The 18,783-nt window shown below is 36.7% G+C and overlaps 1 protein-coding gene across 2 annotated transcripts; it reads right to left on the bottom strand.

Moving 5' to 3' along the window:
- Nucleotides 1-1,406: 1,406 nt before the first annotated feature.
- LOC113361955 (ribonuclease II, chloroplastic/mitochondrial-like) lies at nt 1,407-4,016 on the bottom strand. Of its 2 annotated transcripts, none has more exons than XR_003365443.1 (6): nt 3,922-4,010; nt 3,775-3,848; nt 3,235-3,381; nt 2,998-3,111; nt 2,629-2,906; nt 1,407-2,536 (listed from the first exon to the last, which is right to left on the bottom strand). XR_003365443.1 is itself a non-coding variant. In XM_026605019.1 (6 exons), the coding sequence occupies exons 3-6, from the start codon at nt 3,256-3,258 to the stop codon at nt 2,333-2,335; spliced, it is 420 nt and encodes a 139-aa protein (XP_026460804.1). In that variant the 5' UTR covers nt 3,259-3,381; nt 3,775-3,848; nt 3,924-4,016; the 3' UTR covers nt 1,407-2,332. The 2 variants fall into 2 exon arrangements, 1 of the variants encoding a protein (XP_026460804.1); XM_026605019.1 differs by having other exon boundaries at nt 2,829-2,906; nt 3,924-4,016.
- Nucleotides 4,017-18,783: the final 14,767 nt, after the last annotated feature.

Below are 18,783 nucleotides of genomic sequence, written 5' to 3'. Positions count from 1 at the left end.
GATTAAACTACAGTTACCACTACCGCTCAGATGCTACAGAGAACATATGAAAAGTATATACAAATCTTAACTACAGTGCAGAGAGTTCCAACTGGATTTGATCTACAGAAGAGGTACAAGACAAAGGTTTAGATGTCCTAACTAGATGTAAATATGCTGATGAAAGTAAAATCTACGATGCTTACAGGACTAAGCTACAAACAACAAATGGAAGAAACTACAGAAGTACAGAAACTGATAAGTTACAGATGATGATGACAGAAGCCTGAAATGGCACCAGTTACACTATGTTATACTACAAAAAGAACTGAGAGAGTGTAGAAAAGTAAAAACCTACAACTAAAAAAAAGGAATACTGAGATGCAGATGATGAGAACAAAAGCAATAACTAATACAATGATGATAAGACAATGCACTAAAACAGAATGCAACTAAACTAAAAGAAAGAAAAGAATGGAAGATGCGCATATGTTTGAAGTTAAACTACAACTAATATGCCAAAAAGCAAGCTACAACTACAAGAGCAGAAAAACAAAAGAAAATCTAGCACATATTTACAATATTAACAGAAAATCAGTAAAGTAACGAAGAAACTTCAGCCACAACGCTACCGAGTCCCCGACAGCGGCGCCAAAAACTTGGTAGGCTAAGAAAGAATCCTACGACTATGTCAAACTGCAAGTGCACAACGTCTATTGGAGACAGAGCAAATACAGGTCGATCCTCAGGGACAAGGTGGGTGTAACGTGAAGCTTATGGTCTTATTATACTGATTCAAACTGAGAGTAACAACAAGGGGGTTTTGTTTGCCGATTCGGCTAGATGATAGTGGTGACTGAAATAACAAAAACGAAAGCAAAGAGTAATCTAACAAGCAGATAAATAAGGTGCTAGGGAAGTCGAATCCACCGCTTAACCTACACTAAGTCAATTCAATCTCAATACTATTCTTGTCCCTTATAATGGATATCGGTGGTCTTCCGCCTATCCAGGGCAGTTTCAGGAGGATGGTTTAGCGTCACTAAGATGATTCCTAATCATAGTATTAGCTTCCCTCTCACAAAACAAACTAACCACAGATCAATCACTTAGATAATTAAACAACCCTGATATGGATATTCTAATCACAACTAAGGTATCAATCCGGAGCACTAACTGTCTAATTAAGCACAACTAGTTAAGGGATTAACAATAGTCTCTAAAACATGAGCTGTAGCACAATCAACATAGTGTTATTCTAACTACAAGGATACATGGCATACACTGTGAGAGCAAAATGTTGAAGGCTCAGATTATATTTATCCAAAACATTATAGCACAGCAAGAACAATACCAATACATGAACCAAACTTAGCAATAGATTAATGGTTTCATCTAAACCCTAACTATGAAATTAGAACATCATGGAGATAAAATCAAACATGAATTACTGCTTGGTGCACCAGCTAATTCGGGCATGAATTTTGCATCAAAACCTCTCCTCTATTTATACACAATTTTCACTCAATCACTTAGAATTTGATAATTTAGAGAACACCCACTCACTAATAACACGTTTTCTGACAAACCCCTTCTGCAATTCAACTTTACAGCTCCTTGATTTGATGTTTGTTTTAGCTGTGAAGAAATCCTAGTCTTATCTCTCTCAATCATAATTTCTAGGGTTACTGTTTTTGATAAGGGAGAAGATAAAATGGGGAGAGAAAAAAACTAGGAGATTGATTGATGGCTCTTGAGAAGATGGATCTCCTCAGAAGTGGTCGGGAGTGGAGGTGATTGATGGAGGTGTACTGGGAGTTTTTGCAGAGTTTGGAGAAGATGAGAACGAAGGTAAAGGGGATGTTTGGCTCTTGTTCGATTAAGGGAAGAATGGTGTGTGCTAGGGTGTTGAGCAGTTGCATCAAACGTTGATGTGTCGGGTTTGGATATGGGTTAGGGTTATTTCACTTTTCAGGCCCAAATCTTCTTCAAAGCCACTATCTCAAGCTCACACCTAGTTTTGAGTCGTGCAAACAACATTCTTCACTGACGGATGAGGTGCAAACAATATTCTTCACTGCCTTCTAGCGGAAGTATTTGTTGTCTTTCTTTCATTGCCACAAATTCTCTTTTCTTTTGTCTTCTCTATTCATCCAAGTTTTATTTAGTACCTAAAAACACAAAATTAATTAGTGCAAGTATTTATTCTTGAAAACAATGAAAACACACAATTTGGGATAATATATGATTTTAAAGCGCAAAAGATGAGTTAATTGCCAATAAAAAGGTATAGAAATATGCACTATTTGGCACTCATCATCAGTCAAAAATTTATCGTCCCAGCTATTTTATTCTAATCATCATTTTTGCACACATCAATAGCATAAGCCTCAAGAGCCTCAGTCTTTTGGCGGCTTTTCTCTTCTAATGTCCAAAACTCATTGCGAGGTTTAGAAGAATTGGGCATAGCGTTAGCAGATTTAAGTAGCTGAGCAAACTCCTGAAGTTCCTTTTCTGCAGCCTCTTTCACTTCCTTCCTGCGTAGAAGTTCTTCGACCTACTTTGCCGCACAAAATGTTAAGGTAACTCATTTGAGACCTTCAGTTGGACTACCAAAATAGATAAAAACTAGACGATTATATGAGGTACCTGTTCACTAGAACATGGACCATAAACAGAACGGGAACCCTTGACCTCCACTACGCTGAAGTAAATTTCATCTTCCGATAGCAAAACATGTGCTGAGTAGCTTTCCAGAGGCTCCTCGATAACATAAATAATCTGTGATCTGAGTGTAAATTCACCAAAGGTGCACCAAGACAATCTCCCAATCTTAAGTAGATTTTTACCTCTGCCATTTCTTCAGCTGTGACAGATTTTGGATTCTCAATAAGCTCCATCCAAGCATACTCAAGCAATGTCGGATCCTACTTCATCCGAAAAATGTAAAAATTCAATCAACAAATGAACAATCTGCTATGTTACATCTAAATTTCATTAATTGCATAGGCGACCTACCAAGTTATTCTCAACTTTTTGAATGAATCTTGATATCTCCTCGTAGTTGAAATTTTCAACCCCACGGATGATATATGTAACTTGTTGCGGCTTAATAGAAGACGTGAAGCCATTCTATTCACGGAATTCCAAACAAAACACACAATCAGAAAAATGTAAAAGAAAAGAAACCAAACAGACTAAATTGAACGCATAACAACCTATTCAGAAGCCATCATTAGTTAATTCAACACGAACCTGATCTGCAATTCTTCTTTCCATCTGGTTTATGAGCAACTTCTAGTAATAACCTCTATGAATCTTTCCGAAACTCCATCAATAACCCTTTCTGCAATACCCGCTGCTTTCCAATCTTATCTACAAGAAGCTCTAGCGATTCCCACCCTGCATAGTTTCACCCACTCATAAGGTACAACATTACACAGAAAACCTATCCATAACTTGAAAACTCCCCACCACCACCACTATCCACCACCCACTCCGCATAGTCTTCAATTAGAATCAATAGAGTTTGAATTAACTAAGTATAGAATTCATAACTAGTTATCAAATGTACAACCTATTGAAACCTTACAATACCAAAAATCATCAGATGAACAAAAACCTAATTCAAAATCACAAATAAATCGAATGAAGAATCGAAAATCTCACTTAAAATCGAAACCTTAGACCAAAATCTCATATAAAATCAAAAATCGAAACCCTAACGAAACCCTAACCGAAAAGAACATATTGAAACTCAAATCGAAATAAAAATTGAAGGCTTTAAACACTTACATCTTCAGCTTTAGACAGAAACCCTCAAACTGAAACTCAAACTTCACTTGCAGCCTGAAACCCTAAATTCGCTTCTGCAGAGAAAGAAATTGAAAATAGATGAGAAAAGAACAGATTCAAACACAAATCGAAACACAAATCACTTACACCTCCAGCTTCAGCTTCAGAACGAAACCCTCAAACCCTCAAAATGAAACCCAATCGTCACTTCGCTTCTGCAGAGCCGAGGAAAGTGTAAAGAGAGAAGTGGTTCGAGTCGAGTGAAAAGAGATGAAGTGGTTCGACTAGCTCATGTGTATGAGTCTATAACCAAGTGACCATCTCAGCTGACTAGCTCATGTGCAACTGTGACCAAGGGATGAAATATCCCAGTTATACATTGCTTGGGTGGAAAAATATGAAGCTGTGACCACCCACGCACACGGATGGCACGCCTGGAACCATATCCGGTTACGAATTCGTAACAGCTAAAGGACAGTTACGAAATCTGACAAGATTTGTAACAGCTGCACAACAATTTTCTGTTATGAATTCGTAACTCTTAGTAGGCTGTTACGATTAAGAGTTACGAATTTGAGTTACTAATCCAAAAAAATGGTGTAGTGTCTCTCGGCTGCTTATGGTTGCGCCTCCATTTTTAATTTCAGATGTAGAAGAATTTAATGTGTTTGAGAGTTTGAGACAGTCGAATCCCCAATTAGGGCTTAGATATTCTGACAGATAAGGTGGCACCCATGCCATGGATAAGGGCCACCATCTATGGTGCCACTTTCTAAATTCTTAATAATTGATTTCTTGTGTGTCTTTAGCACAATTAGGACTGGATATCCCTTAACCTTTGCTGGGATCCCAATAGTGTTCGCCTGCGAATGACCTTTTTACCCTTTTGGCTTAAATTGGGAGGTTTCTTCTACTTTTCCTCCGTGCGACTCCAGAGTACCTAATAACTCAAAAACACGCGTAAAATACATAACTCACAAGAAAAATAGCAAAGAAAGCATAAACATTAGATAATAAATAGGGCGTATTCTACACCTATCAAATTCCCCCACACTTAGATTTTGCTAGTCCTCGAGCAAACTAAACTAAATACATACAACTCCATTTCGTCGAGAATACGGTTAAACTTAGCATGTATAACAATCCTTTAAACCCCTAGGTGACCCTAGTGGACGAGTTATAGTCTCGTGAGGGTTTACGAGAGATATACCCACAAAACCTACTCCAACTTCAAAGCGTTCCAGCGTCGCAAGCATCCAAAGATCTATAAGAACATAAAGATTCTCAATCTAGTGTCAACAAGTCAGAATTATAAGAGAAAATTCAAATATAAAGTGTGACCGGTCAACCTATGCCATAATGAAAGATTTCAGGTTTGAGAGCGACCAATAAGCATTTCGCCTTGACTTCTGCATTACCAAAAGGATTTTATGATAATTGCACTCAAAAGACGCACTTTTATGGTTCTCACATGTGTGCAAGTAGGAATGAATAGAGAAATCCTGCGATGCGTTGAATGGCGGGAAGGAAACCTTCCGAATAATTTCTGGAGACCCCACAAAATCGTGGGAAGTAAAAATCTTTTCTGATGATCTCTAAGAAAGGAAATCATCCACTATTATCGAGGATGAGATTACTTACTCACCTTCACATCCGATTGCCAATTATGATAACACCGCTTTCACAACATCCAATAGAAACGTCTTCGACTTCTCTTCTTCATCTTCTTGGTCTTCGTCTTCAACTATTGATGATAAACTCTCGAAATTCGTAGATCCTTGACAATGTATAACTATTTTTCTTAAATCCTTGTCTCTTGAAACTTCCTTATAGATTTTCCTAACCCACGGATTATTAAATAAATATAAAAATAAAATTTCTCTTGTCTTATTTTTTTTTCTTTTTTCATTTTTTTTTCTTTTTCTTTCTCTTTCTCATTATTTTATTTTTTTTTATTTTTTTTGAAAACAAGAGAAATAAAATACAAAACAAAATGAAAATAAAACAAACCATGGTCGTGGGAAAAGTACTTTACCGCTTGATTCTTCACAACTTGTATCGTCTCGAAATCATAAAATTTAATAATTCTCACCTTTTGATTTTCTTTGCTCTTGTAAATAAGTTTTTAACTTGTATGTATAATTATGCTCATTGTATTGTAAGTCTTCAACATATGTGAAAAATCTGCTCATTGTATGTTGCTTTACTTGAATATGAAATTTGCTCTTTTCTTGTTCCGTTGCTTATAAATCTTGAACGTCTTTAATTTTTCTTCGAACTTGTGATGTTCCACTTGTTGATGATGATGGTGTTTCTATGGACCCGTTGTTGTCGAGAGAATGGTGCTAACTGCAAATCGAACTACAAGAAGGAGGCTTTCTTTCATAGACGTCACCCTCATGACTGACAAAATTATCACTCAAGAGATCAAAATAGTGCTGAAATTGGTGCGAAGTGGGGTAGCTCACCATTCTACCCGGAATTAACGTACGGTGACACACACTCAAAACAAAGCTTTTTAGTCAGCTACAAAGAATTTATGGTCGGTGCCTCACATGATATAAATACGGGTAGTCTTCACTAATGATTGATCAACAACTCTATAACTAAATATCTTCCTGCTCCTAATTTGCATCACCGACATGGTTTAGTTGATCCACAAACAATAATGACTTCTCGCAAAGATTAATAACACCTAATTTTTAGTATTCTCTTGCACTTCTAAGTTCCATTATTTCGGTCGAGAATTCCGTATGTAAACATAGATAGAAGTATACTAGTGACTCTAAAATCTCTACAAGTTGGAGGTTTTATGCAATTTTTTTTTAAATATATGCTTAACCACTCCCCCACACTTAAACATTACATTGTCCTTAATGTAATTGAATCCTCCTAGTAAAGGCAAGGTGGGAAATCTTAACATGATATGGAACAAGAAAAATAAAGTCTTTAAGTCTTTAACCTGGTTTAGAAGAAGTAACCAAAGGTTAAAGGAGAATCGACTCTAGCTTAGCACAACTAGTATCACACACAAGGTGTGGGGATTAGGTTTCCCATTTGCTAGAGTTCTCCCTTATATAGTCTTTCAAATCAGGTTTGCAATTAATGTTAGCTTGGTAACAAAGCATTCAATATTCACCGTCAGGTGAAAACCTGATTTAGATTCAATCTAATATCTTTCAACCGTTAGATCAAAAACTAGCTTGTTACACACAAATGAAATGCACTTTTCTAGGCTTGTGTAACCGTACCCAAACTTGTATATTTTTTGGTTCAACAATAGTCAACCAAATGGTTAGCCATATGATCACTTTCATATCAACCATATTCTTCTTCACCATAACTAGTTCAAGTGACTCAAATGAACTAGTTAGAGAGCTTTTCAATTGCTAGGAAATCTTATGTAACTACACAAGACACAATCGAAGAAAAACGATTTGATTCACTCGAATCGGTTCATGAACTATATAGCCACGGTTTGCAATTTGCATTCCTTAGTTTATATAAGAATAAGTTCACGAACATCGTTTTTAAATATAACCTACTCAAGTTCGCGGACTGGGTTCGCGGACGGAGTTCACAAACTCCAGCAGAAATTCTCGAGACAAGAACTTCCACCAGTTCGCGGACTGAGTTCGCGGACTTGGCTCACGCCACCATGCCGGTTCTCTTGATCAACAAAGTTCGCAAAATTCGGTTCAAGGAATAAGGACTTATACATATATGTGTTTCCACAACAATGCTTATATCCTCTAATGGTTATATAATCTAAACTCTCATTTCAATCATTGGTACATTCTTAGAGGACGTTGATATTCTATAGTTGTTATTCACAAACTATTTTTCGTCAAAGTAAGCAATTTCCAAAGTGACTGAAACTTGTCATGACTTTCATCACTAGGTAAAGATGAACTTGGTTAAAGCGAAAGCTTACCAACACATATTTCGAGAAATAGATAGGCGAGATAAACTCTGCTCGAAATAGCAAATGTGTATAATATAAGTCCATATAACAAAACGACTTTTGTCTCAAGATAGGAGATAAATAGACTTTTGAGTGATATATAAGTTCAAGTCTCCACATACCTTTTAGTCGATGAAGATCCACCGGTTCCTTGAGTGGTCCTTCGTCATGTATGATGATTTCCATGGAGTTTTTGAGCTCAACTACACTTTCTATCCTATTTCGAGACCTTAGTTATAGTAGACTAGAAATCAAGACTTATAGTTTTGATCACTAACATTGACAAACATGCTTGAGATAGAAACGCATGCGAGTTCGACCGAGCAATGCTCTAACAATCTCCCCCTTTGTCAATTTTAGTGACAAAACTATCAATACATATGGAATACAAAAAATAAATAAATTAACTTTTGTAGCTCCTATTCCATATGCCTAATCTTCAACATTACTTAAAATCTTCGTCACTTCCAAGTACTCCAATGGTCCCAAAGGTTGTAAATTCAGCATCATCGTTGTTGAAAATCCATAGCTATAACAACGAGAGAACAAGAGTTCTCAATCATTGTTATACAGTGTCATATTATCATTACACAGTGTCAAAGTTCAATTGTATCACAACTTCAACAACAATACTATGGTGATATGTATCACTCCCCTTTAGTCAATACTCCATCTCACATGGAAACCACTCCCCCTTACATAATGATCCGAAAACCATATGTATTTGTAGTGTGAACTACATATTAATTCTCCCCCTTTTTGTAAATAAAATTGGCAAAGGTACAAGAACGGGATCCTAATGAAATTTCCGAAAGAGACATTTCTTGACCAAAATAAAGCAAAAATATATCATCTTATTTAGATGCAATCATAAATCCAAAGCGAAATGCATTCATCAAGGAGTTTGTAAAGATACAAGATAACCCTTATAATATTCCACAGCCGCACTCCCCGCAAAGATTTAGTCATTAAGCACAAGTTCAATTAAGAACTCTCCCCCATATAATGTCATTCCCGAAAGAACAACAAGAGCGACCTTAATTTCGAAAGAAAATAAGGATTTCTTTGGACATAACAAATCACATACAAGTATGAATTTGAATCCAAAAATATTCAATTAAACTAACCACAAGAGAACCCATGATTAATTTGATCGACAAATGCTCAACATAAGTGAACTTATGGAGACTTAAAAACATACAATTAGATTAATCACAAGAGAACCCATAATTAATCTAATTGAAATACACAACCAAACTAATCACAAAAGTAGTCAATTTAATTGGTCATGCTCAACATAAGAAAACTTACAGAGCAACGACTAAATAACCAAACAAGATGATTAATTTAGTTGAATATGCTCGACATAAAGTACCTCACGGAACAACAACATAGCTAATCATAAAAATAATCAAATTGGTCGTTCAATGCTCAACATAAGACACTTTATGGAGCCTCACAGTAATACATAAAATATGGATCAGGGAAGATCAATACTGCGGAATACACAAGGATTCATTCTATTTTCCGTCACTATTCGCATAACGACATTCAATAGACATAATCCTTGCAAACAAAAGATTTTAACCTATCTTCCATCAATAATTGACATAATAGGCTTAACTTTTTTATTTGTCAAAAGTTTATTCATTCTTTTATCAATACATGCATATCGACATACGAAAGACTTTACTTTTGACAAGGTATGGGACAATCATAGTTCACGGACGTAAACACACATATCCCATAATAAATTTGCAATATATAAAACCATAAAGATTAATACTGCAAAAATCATCTTCCAAACAAATTTAGAGTTTAATCCAATAAATCTAAAAACATGAAGATGAAAACGTTGAACATAGCTATGTGTAATCACAATAATGGCTATTCCAAACTCTAGTTATTCTTCTAACAAAAACAAGAAAATAGAAAATTTACTAGGCAAATAAAGGAGAAAATCAAAGTTCGTTGAGAACCTCATATCTTTCAATGAATCCATCAAAGAAGGTATCACTGATTTCCTTTATTATCTTGACTGTAGACACACCATGTTCATGAGTTAGAACACTAACTTTGCGATCAACAACCCGAGCAAGCTGTCTAGCGTTGGTGCAGGCCATGATGAGCTTCTTTTGATTCCGTATCATAATATTATGATTATCAAGGATTCTGGCATGACCATCCAAGAGTTGGTTTATTTGCAGTTGAAGATTTGCAAACTCGACATTTAAATCGTTCTGAACACGAATCAAATCCTTGACAGAATCATCAATCCAGGAGTTGTGATCCTTTCTTTCAAGCATCTTCTTTAGAACCAGCTCTTGAATTGACTTACGTCCTTGAGCGTCTTCCTCCATATCAAGATGCACAATCTCTTGAGATTTTGCAGAGTTCTCCATATAATTTTTGTTAGGGATGGAGAGACACAATATAAAGTAATATATATATGTGTATGTAAACAGGAGAAGGAAACTCTTGTTTTTGGAAACCCTAAGAACTCTCAAGAGGAGGACGCGGACGTTTGTGAACTGTTAGCACAAAAACTCGCACAAAAACCAAACTGAAGTAATATACAACATACTTGAGCATTTCTCAATAAATTTCCTTGCACATCTCAAGTTAGAAACAAGGAAAAGAATACCTTGAGTCAGGTGATAGAGTGGAAATTAATCCCAATGTGATCATCGAGAAAGGAGTTGTATATATCGTCTAACAGTTTGATCTTCGTGTTCTTCGCCTTTCTTCGGTTGTCTTTCATACCAGAAGAGTAAGACACGGTGTGTTTATCATATCCGTCAGAAGGCTTTCTCTGAGGACTAAAAATAGGACCTCTTGCAACTGCTTCAAGAGGATCAGAATAGATAGGAATCCATTTTCTAGACTTAGATTTACCAGAAACAGTCTTATAAACACATGGAATGCTTTTATTGGCAGCTCAAGAATTTATACCACTAGAAAGCATTTGAACCTTGTGATGATTTCTAGGAAAGAGATCATATTTATAAGGCTTCTGGTTTTCTGTGGGCATGCGATTCACTGCAGTAGTCAACTGACTATTTGTTCCATTGATAGTGGAAAGAAGCAAATTATGAAGTTTAGAAATTTGTTTCTTCCTGGCAAACCAATGGATATCATAGTGATTCTTTTTCCCACAGAATGTACAGGTTCGTGGAGAAGCAATAAACGACACCTATTTTAACTTCATATCCATATGAGAAGATTGCAAGTTATGTAAACCTTTCTTGACACAACCTTCTTCTGGAAGATCCTTCATGTACTGCATTCCATGAGAATTAGTTTGTACAAAAGAATTTCTCCTTAAGACAGAGTTTTCCTTTTCCAAGGATCTGCACTGTTCACTGGCTAGAGTAAGGGATGCTTCTAGTTTCTATTTTTCGACATGAATATTGTAAAGCTCTGATGAATGCGTCTCGATCAAACGTTTCTCTCTAATTGAGTCTTCCTTAACAATATCATCAAGAACACTAATCTTTTCACGTTGTAGAGCAGTCTCTTGGAGAAGTTTATCAATATTTTTAGAGAATGACTCAATGATGCTATAGAGTTCATGTTCTCGATCAAGAGACTTTTCAAATTCATCAATAAGTTGATCATGATCCTGAAAATCAATAATCTCAGCAGAGTTTTTTGAGATTCTGGTGAGCTTCATCTCAGCTTTTTCCATAGTGCCGAATGTCTCATCAGAGAGAGATATGTCATCACGAGATGAACTAATCTTCTTACCTCGGGATTCGAAAGAATCAGCTAAGGAGTAATCCTTTGAGGTATTTCCAAGACATTTGGCATAGTTAAAAGCTTTAGAAGACATCTTTGTATGCGTATATGTCAGAGAGTCTGTCCTCAGACTCAGATTGCCACAAACACAGACTTGTAAGGTCTTTTAAACGTGTTTGCCTGCTCTGATACCAATTGAAAAAGTGAGGGTACAACAACCACACCCAATATTTCTCTTAGCAATCTGTATGGACAAACTCCATTATACTTTCTAGAGAATCAACTAGACAGTCAGACTCAATCTAGATAAAAAGTATATCAAAGAGTTTATATCTCAATCTCTCGATTTGATATATACTCAAGCAAATAGAAATCTGCGAGTCTTTATCAAATACTAGAGAGATAGCTTGGATGGTACCAAAGATCAATATCCAAGTGTTAATCAATTTAAATCAACAACCAAAAGGTCGGATATTCTAATTGATTGAACAACACACAACCTGTGATATTTCAATTATATAACTAAACATAATACGGGAAAGAAATAACACAGACACCAGAATTTTGTTAACGAGGAAACCGCAAATGCAGAAAAACCCCGGGACCTAGTCCAGATTGAACACACACTGTATTAAGCCGCTAGAGACACTAGCATACTCCAAATTAACTTCGGTCTGGACTGTAGTTGAACCCCAATCAATCTCACACTGATCCAAGGTACAGTTATGCTCCTACATCTATGATCCTAGCAGGATACTACGTACTTGATTCCCTTAGCTGATCTCACTCAAAACTAAGAGTTGCTACGACCCAAAGTAGAAGACTTTAATAAACAAATCTGTATCACACAGAAAAGTCTACGGTAATAGATAAATCCGTCTCCCACGAATATACCTACGAGTTTTGTTCCGTATTTTGATAAATCAAGGTGAACATGAACCAATAGATAAACCGAACTTATATTCCCGAAGAACAACATAGTATTATCAATCACCTCACAATAATCCTAATCGACGCAGCGAAAAAAGATATTATGGAATCACAAACGATGAGACGAAATGTTTGTGATTTCTTTTATATCTTGCATATCGGAGATATCAATCTCAAGCCAATTATTACAATTGTACTCGTACGATAGAAACAACAAGATCAGATCACACAACTACGAAAAAGTAGTATCGGTTTGGCTTCACAATCCCAATGAAGTCTTTAAGTCGTTAACCTGGTTTAAAAGAAGAAACCAAAGGTTAAAGGAGAATTGAATCTAGCTTAGCACAACTAGTATCACACACAAGGTGTGGGGATTAGGTTTCCCATTTGCTAGAGTTCTCCCTTATATAGTCTTTCAAATCAGGGTTTGCAATCAATGTTATCTTGGTAACAAAGCATTCAATATTCACCGTTAGATGAAAAACTGATTTACATTCAAGGAAATATCTTTCAACCGTTAGATCAAAAACTAGCTTGTTACATACAAATGAAATGCACATTTCTAGGCTTGTATAACCGTACCCAAACTTGTACATTTGTTGGTTCAACAATAGTCAACCAAATGGTTAGCCATATGATCACTTTCATATCAACCATATTCTTCTTCACCATAACTAGTTCAAGTGACTCAAATGAACTAGTTAAGGAGTTGTTCAATTGCAAGGAAATCTTATGTAACTACACAAGACACAATCGAAGCAAAAACGATTTGATTCACTCGAATCGATTCATAAACTATATAACCACGGTTTGCAATTTGCATTCCTTAGTTTATATAAGAATAAGTTCACAAACATCGTTTTTAGATATAACCTACTCAAGTTCGCGGACTGGGTTCGCCGACTTAAGTTCCCGTACGGAGTTCACAAACTCCAGCAGAAATTCTCGGGACAAGAACTTCCGCCAGTTCGCGGACTGAGTTCGCGGACTTGGCTCACGCCACTATGCCGGTTCTCTTGATCAACAAAGTTCGCAAAATTCGGTTCAAGGAATAAGGACTTATACATATATGTGTTTCCACAACAATGCTTATATCCTCCAATGGTTATATAATCTAAACTCTCATTTCAATCATTGGAACATTCTTAGAGGACGTTGATATTCTATAGTTGTTATTCACAAACTATTTTTCGTCAAAGTAAGCAATTTCCAAAGTGATTGAAACTTGTCATGACTTTCTTCACTAGGTAAAGATGAACTTGGTTAAAGCGAAAGCTTACCAACACATATTTCGAGAAATATATAGGCGAGATAAACTCGGCTCGAAATAGCAAATGTGTATAATCTAAGTCTATATAATAAAACGACTTTTGTCTCAAGATAGGGGATAAATAGACTTTTGAGTGATAGATAAGTTCAAGTCTCCACATAGCTTTTAGTCGATGAAGATCCACCGGGTTCCTTGAGTAGTCCTTCGTCTTGTATGATGATTCCCATGGAGTTCTTGAGCTCAACTAGACTTTCTATCCTATTCCGAGACCTTAGCTATAGTAGACTAGAAATCAAGACTTATAGTTTTGATCACTAACATTGACAAACATGCTTGAGATAGCAACGCATGCGAGTTCGACCGAGCAATGCTGTAACACTAACAATCTGAAAATTTAGGGATCCACCCATAGTACCTGTTTTGCAAATAATAGCTTCACACAAATATTAGCACAAGAAAATAATAATGAAATTATCGCTCGGTAGAAGTTTCCCCCACACTTATTCTTGTATACACTCGGAAGTGTATAGAGAACATAAAATTTGGGAACTTCCATGGATTCCTCTTCCTGCATGGTGTTGGAATCAAGTGTTTCCAATTGTGGATATCTGGAAACAAAATCATCCAAAAATACTTTCGAAGCACATACATTCAAACCAATAAGAGGTAAAGGAGAAAAATCAATATGTAAAGGGTTAGACAAACCTTACACAATCTATTGTATTACGGAATCCTCTTCATCCTTAAAGCAATCAAGTGAATTACTTACCTCTTGTATATCGTGGTCCTCTACCAAACCTTGCAACAATTCTTCATCTGTCTTTGCCTCAACTAAAGCCTCGACATCAACATCATCATTACAATCTCTTGTAGGTTCAATTGGGTCTTCCACAATATTACTCAATTCGGTTTCATCCTCGATCAATACTTCTTCAACACCCTCATACGTTACACTATCTAAGATGATGTTTTTGTTATACCAAGACTCCACCTTTTGAATAGGCGAACGATCGTTATTATGATCCGGAGTTGGAATAACTTCATCCATAGAATAACGTTATCACACTCCTTTCTTAAATCTCTTTTAGCTTCAATAATTTCTTCATCTGATGCTAGGCATTTATCGATCAATCGATAGAACCTTCTCTCAAGTTCCCTCAAACTAGGTTGTCTTACACCAAAGAGATCACGAATAGGTTTAGATATACTATCACAAGCCTTGGTTGGTGTAAAATTCCCAACTGTCCGCTCATGACTAGAGGATGATGGATTAAGGTATTTCTCCATATTATGTGTATGTTGTTCAACTTGTTGTGTCAGCTCCTTTATCTTAGTATATAAATCATAAGAAGGTTGTTGATATGTATGAGAATATCCATAAGGTTCTGTAGGAAATTGATCATAGCCAAAATATTGGTTTTGATTGTGTCCTAAGGATGGTTGGAAGTTGCCATAATGTTGAGGTCGAAAACCGTATTGATTGTTGTAATATGCTTGCTTTTGTCCACCATACATGGAAAGCTGGTACCTGAAATAAAAATTCTAAAAAATAATAATTAGAATACTAACATAAAATATAAAAAGTAAAACGAAAAGAAAAACAACTAAAGCTGCTCCGCTGCTCCCTGGCGGCGGCGCCAATTTGATGTGTGTCGTAACCACAACAAATTAGTGAATATTTTTCCACCTAATTACTAAGTAATAAAGTGTAGTCAAGTTCGTTCCCACGAGGATCAAGAGTTTTTAGTTGTTTAATGGTCACAAAAAGCGGGGGTTTTCTTGTTTTAAAGTTTGCAAAAAGAAAGTAAACAAAGCAATCGAAAGTTTAAGTTGAAATCAATAAGAGAAGTTAGATCAAGGAATCGTTCTTCGTTGCAAAACAATATTCAAGTTATGTTCTTTTCCACTTTTTATTAGTCACAGATTATCACCAACCGTAGGATAGAGGTTCACTTAGCTAACCCTAAAATTCCTCTTTTCACTGAGTAACAAGTCGTCTTAGTTATCAATTCTATTCTAAAGAACCACCTTGAGGTTCGCTTACAAGATGTAATTCAATGAACGCATTAAGATTTATGAATTTAGGTTTGATACTAGTAGTTAAACTCGGTTCGCTCGGTCCACTTTCTAGCGTTGTTTTTACACACAATTGCTCCACGGAATCCCTCCGCAAGGTCTTGTGTATTCTGCTTGTGTAGTGAATTATTCAACAATTATGTATATCCTAATCACCACTAGCTTTACATCAATCAACAAATAAATTTAGTTGGACACCTAAACAATCTATCAATCAAGCATAAATATTAATATTAGTAAAAATAAACGAAAATCATGTGAAAAACTTAGAAGTAGATTTAAAACAAAAACTCAAATCATATTAAGAACTAGGAATTCATCCTCAATCAATATGCAAATTAGATACTCATGTTTTTGAAATCAACACCAATAATTAAAAGAAGAATTTTGAAGTTCACACAAATAATTAAAAGAAGAAACGATGTGAAAAGCAAGCAAAAACAAAAGTGTTGTGTGTGTACAGGTGTGGAGATATATATGTGTAGAGAAAAGTAGAGAACTTCTCTATTTATAGGCTTCAATTTGCTTGCAATCCTCTTAGGAATAGAATCCCTTTCCCTTTATAGCTTCAAGTCCTTGTCTTTGTAAAATTCCTCCACTTCTCTTCCAAATTCAATTTCAAGTCGAAATCCACATCCAATCCAAATCAAGTCTTCACACCCATGAGAAAAGTCTACACAATATTCTCCACAAATTGGTTCGTCGGAATATTACTGGTACCACCGAAATCTGTCCGTAAATCTCCCTGAAATGTCAATGCCAGCCACCTGGGATTCTTCCCACTAAAGGAATATTCTGTCAGATATAACTGTCAAACTGACAGTCTTCTGTTAGTCAACTAGGTCAAAGCCTGGTCTGAGTCGCTGGTTTGGATTAGTCATCGGCTCACCTGATTCGGATCATCGCCGGTACCGAGTTGACTCGCCTTAATGGAAAGTCGGCCGAGTTTCATTTGTTTTCTGACATTCCCAGGACAAATTCGGACCTCTTTTTCAGCTCCATACCTGCGTCATTCCTAACATACATCTATTTCCATTTCATACACATTCAACGGAACTTCACCCATTCTCAGATTAACAACAACAGCAGGATTATCATCTTCTTCAATCAATCCAAATCCTAATCGAGTTTGACACAAACTTCAGTTAACCCGTTCAATCATTTCAAGAACCAACAACTACTCATATCCCATGATAATATTTATCCGCAACCATCTTCTGTTTTTCTGTGTAGTTCCTGCTACTGCAACGTTCAAAATTAGATCCCAGAGCCACAAACCCTTCTCTGAATCATACTCAAACCCATGAATATCAACATCATTCTTCTCTGATTCTTGTCTCATATGTTGATCAAAACCTAACCCAAATACCATCATTTCTTCTCTGATCAAACAGCGACAAGAACCCTATAACCTCAAATAACAAATACCCATGTTTCATCTCCAATTTATTCTTCTACGGATGTTCTTCATTTCACAGAAAACCCCTAATTCTTCCCTTCATCACTGCGAATTGATGGTAGCAGATCCATTTCATCTGGGATTGTTAACCTTCATCAATTCTGCTCGAAAGATGTTAAAGTATACATAAGAAATTTTTTTTCATCTCTAAAAAATCAAAGTACAGCCCATTCGACTTAGTGGATGAGGGTCAACGGTTTATTAGGATACCATTTGTATTACAATACCACCACCTTAAATTGGAGCCATCCTCGGCTCCAGAATATATTCTCAATCCCAGATCTCCGACGTTCCCTGCCCCTCATGAGAAGCACCTGGACCAACCCCGTCCAGCGCACCTTCCCACCCTCGGCAGGTGACCCGTCGTCGGCTCTGATACCATTTGTAATGACTCATCCCTCCACCGATACTATCCCCACTTAGCCATTGCGGTTATCCGGCAGTGTGGGGTTTTCAACGGGCGTCACTGCGGTCATCTAGCAGCAACTTCCGGGGATGTCACCCATCCCTGAATTTCTCCCGCCCGAGCACGCTTAACTGTAGAGTTTTCTGCCAACTCTTGAGCCAATTATGCTGAAAAGGCCTCGGTGTTAGTAAATGACAAATCATTACTTATATTTCATTCAGCCAACCACTGCCGAATATCGGGGTATTACAAGACAGGGTTGGTCCAGGTGCTTCTCATGAGGGGCAGGAAACGTCTGAGGTCTGGGCTTGTACATATTCCGGAGCCGAGGACGGCTCCAATTTAAGGTGGTCGTATTGTAATACCCCGATATTCGGCAGTGGTTGGCCGAATGGAATATAAGTAATGGTTTGTCCTCCCTAACACCGAGGCCTTTTCAGCACAATTGGCTTCAGAGTTGGCAGAAAACTCTGCAGTTAAGCGTGCTCGGGGAAGCAATCCGTGGATGAGTGACCTCCCGGGAAGTTGCTGTTGGATAACCGCAACGATGCCCGTTAAAAACCCCACACTGCCGGATAACCGCAGTGGCTAAGTGGGGACAATATCGGTGGAGGGACGGGTCATTACAAACCCTGATTTGAAAGGCTATATAAGGGAGAACTCTAGCATCTGGGAAATCTAATCCCAACACTTCCGTGTGTCCTAGTTGGAAACTAGAATCGATTCTCTTATAACCTAGGTTTTTCAAAACCATTATTGGGTTAATAACTTGAAGACTTCATTTGGGATTCGTGAAGCCAGATCCAACTATTTTCTCTGTAGTTGCGTATTCTGATTGAGTTTTACTTGTTATATCGTATAGTTGTCAAAACTATATGTCTTGATTTCTAGTCTACTTATAGCTAAAGTCTCGGACTAGGATAGTTAAGTGAGGTTGAGCTCCAGACTCCACCGCGATCATCCCAAATTTGTCACGAGTATTTTCGTTGCTAAAAATTTAAGCAACGACACGGCGTCACAAATTATTTGTAACGCTTACAGTTTAAATTAATTAAAGCAACGTTACATATGTTGCTTTATCCGTTGCTATAATTAGACTAAATCCAACGTTCATAGTAATTAAAGCAACATTTGTATACGTTGCAAAATATATAATCATAATTGAA

This window comes from Papaver somniferum, chromosome 3, assembly GCF_003573695.1.
Source record: "Papaver somniferum cultivar HN1 chromosome 3, ASM357369v1, whole genome shotgun sequence".
Lineage (NCBI taxonomy): Eukaryota > Viridiplantae > Streptophyta > Magnoliopsida > Ranunculales > Papaveraceae > Papaver > Papaver somniferum.
Note: the sequence above shows the minus strand (reverse complement) of the source record. Positions and strands in the feature narration are given on the sequence as shown.

Coding starts and splice junctions, on each gene's coding strand:
- LOC113361955 (XM_026605019.1), bottom strand. CDS start 3,258: ATGGAAAGAAGAATTGCAGATCAG. Junction 2,907..2,997: donor AAAAAGTTGAGAATAACTTG/GTAGGTCGCCTA, acceptor CGGATGAAGTAG/GATCCGACATTGCTTGAGTA. Junction 2,537..2,828: donor CAGCTGAAGAAATGGCAGAG/GTAAAAATCTAC, acceptor GCGGCAAAGTAG/GTCGAAGAACTTCTACGCAG.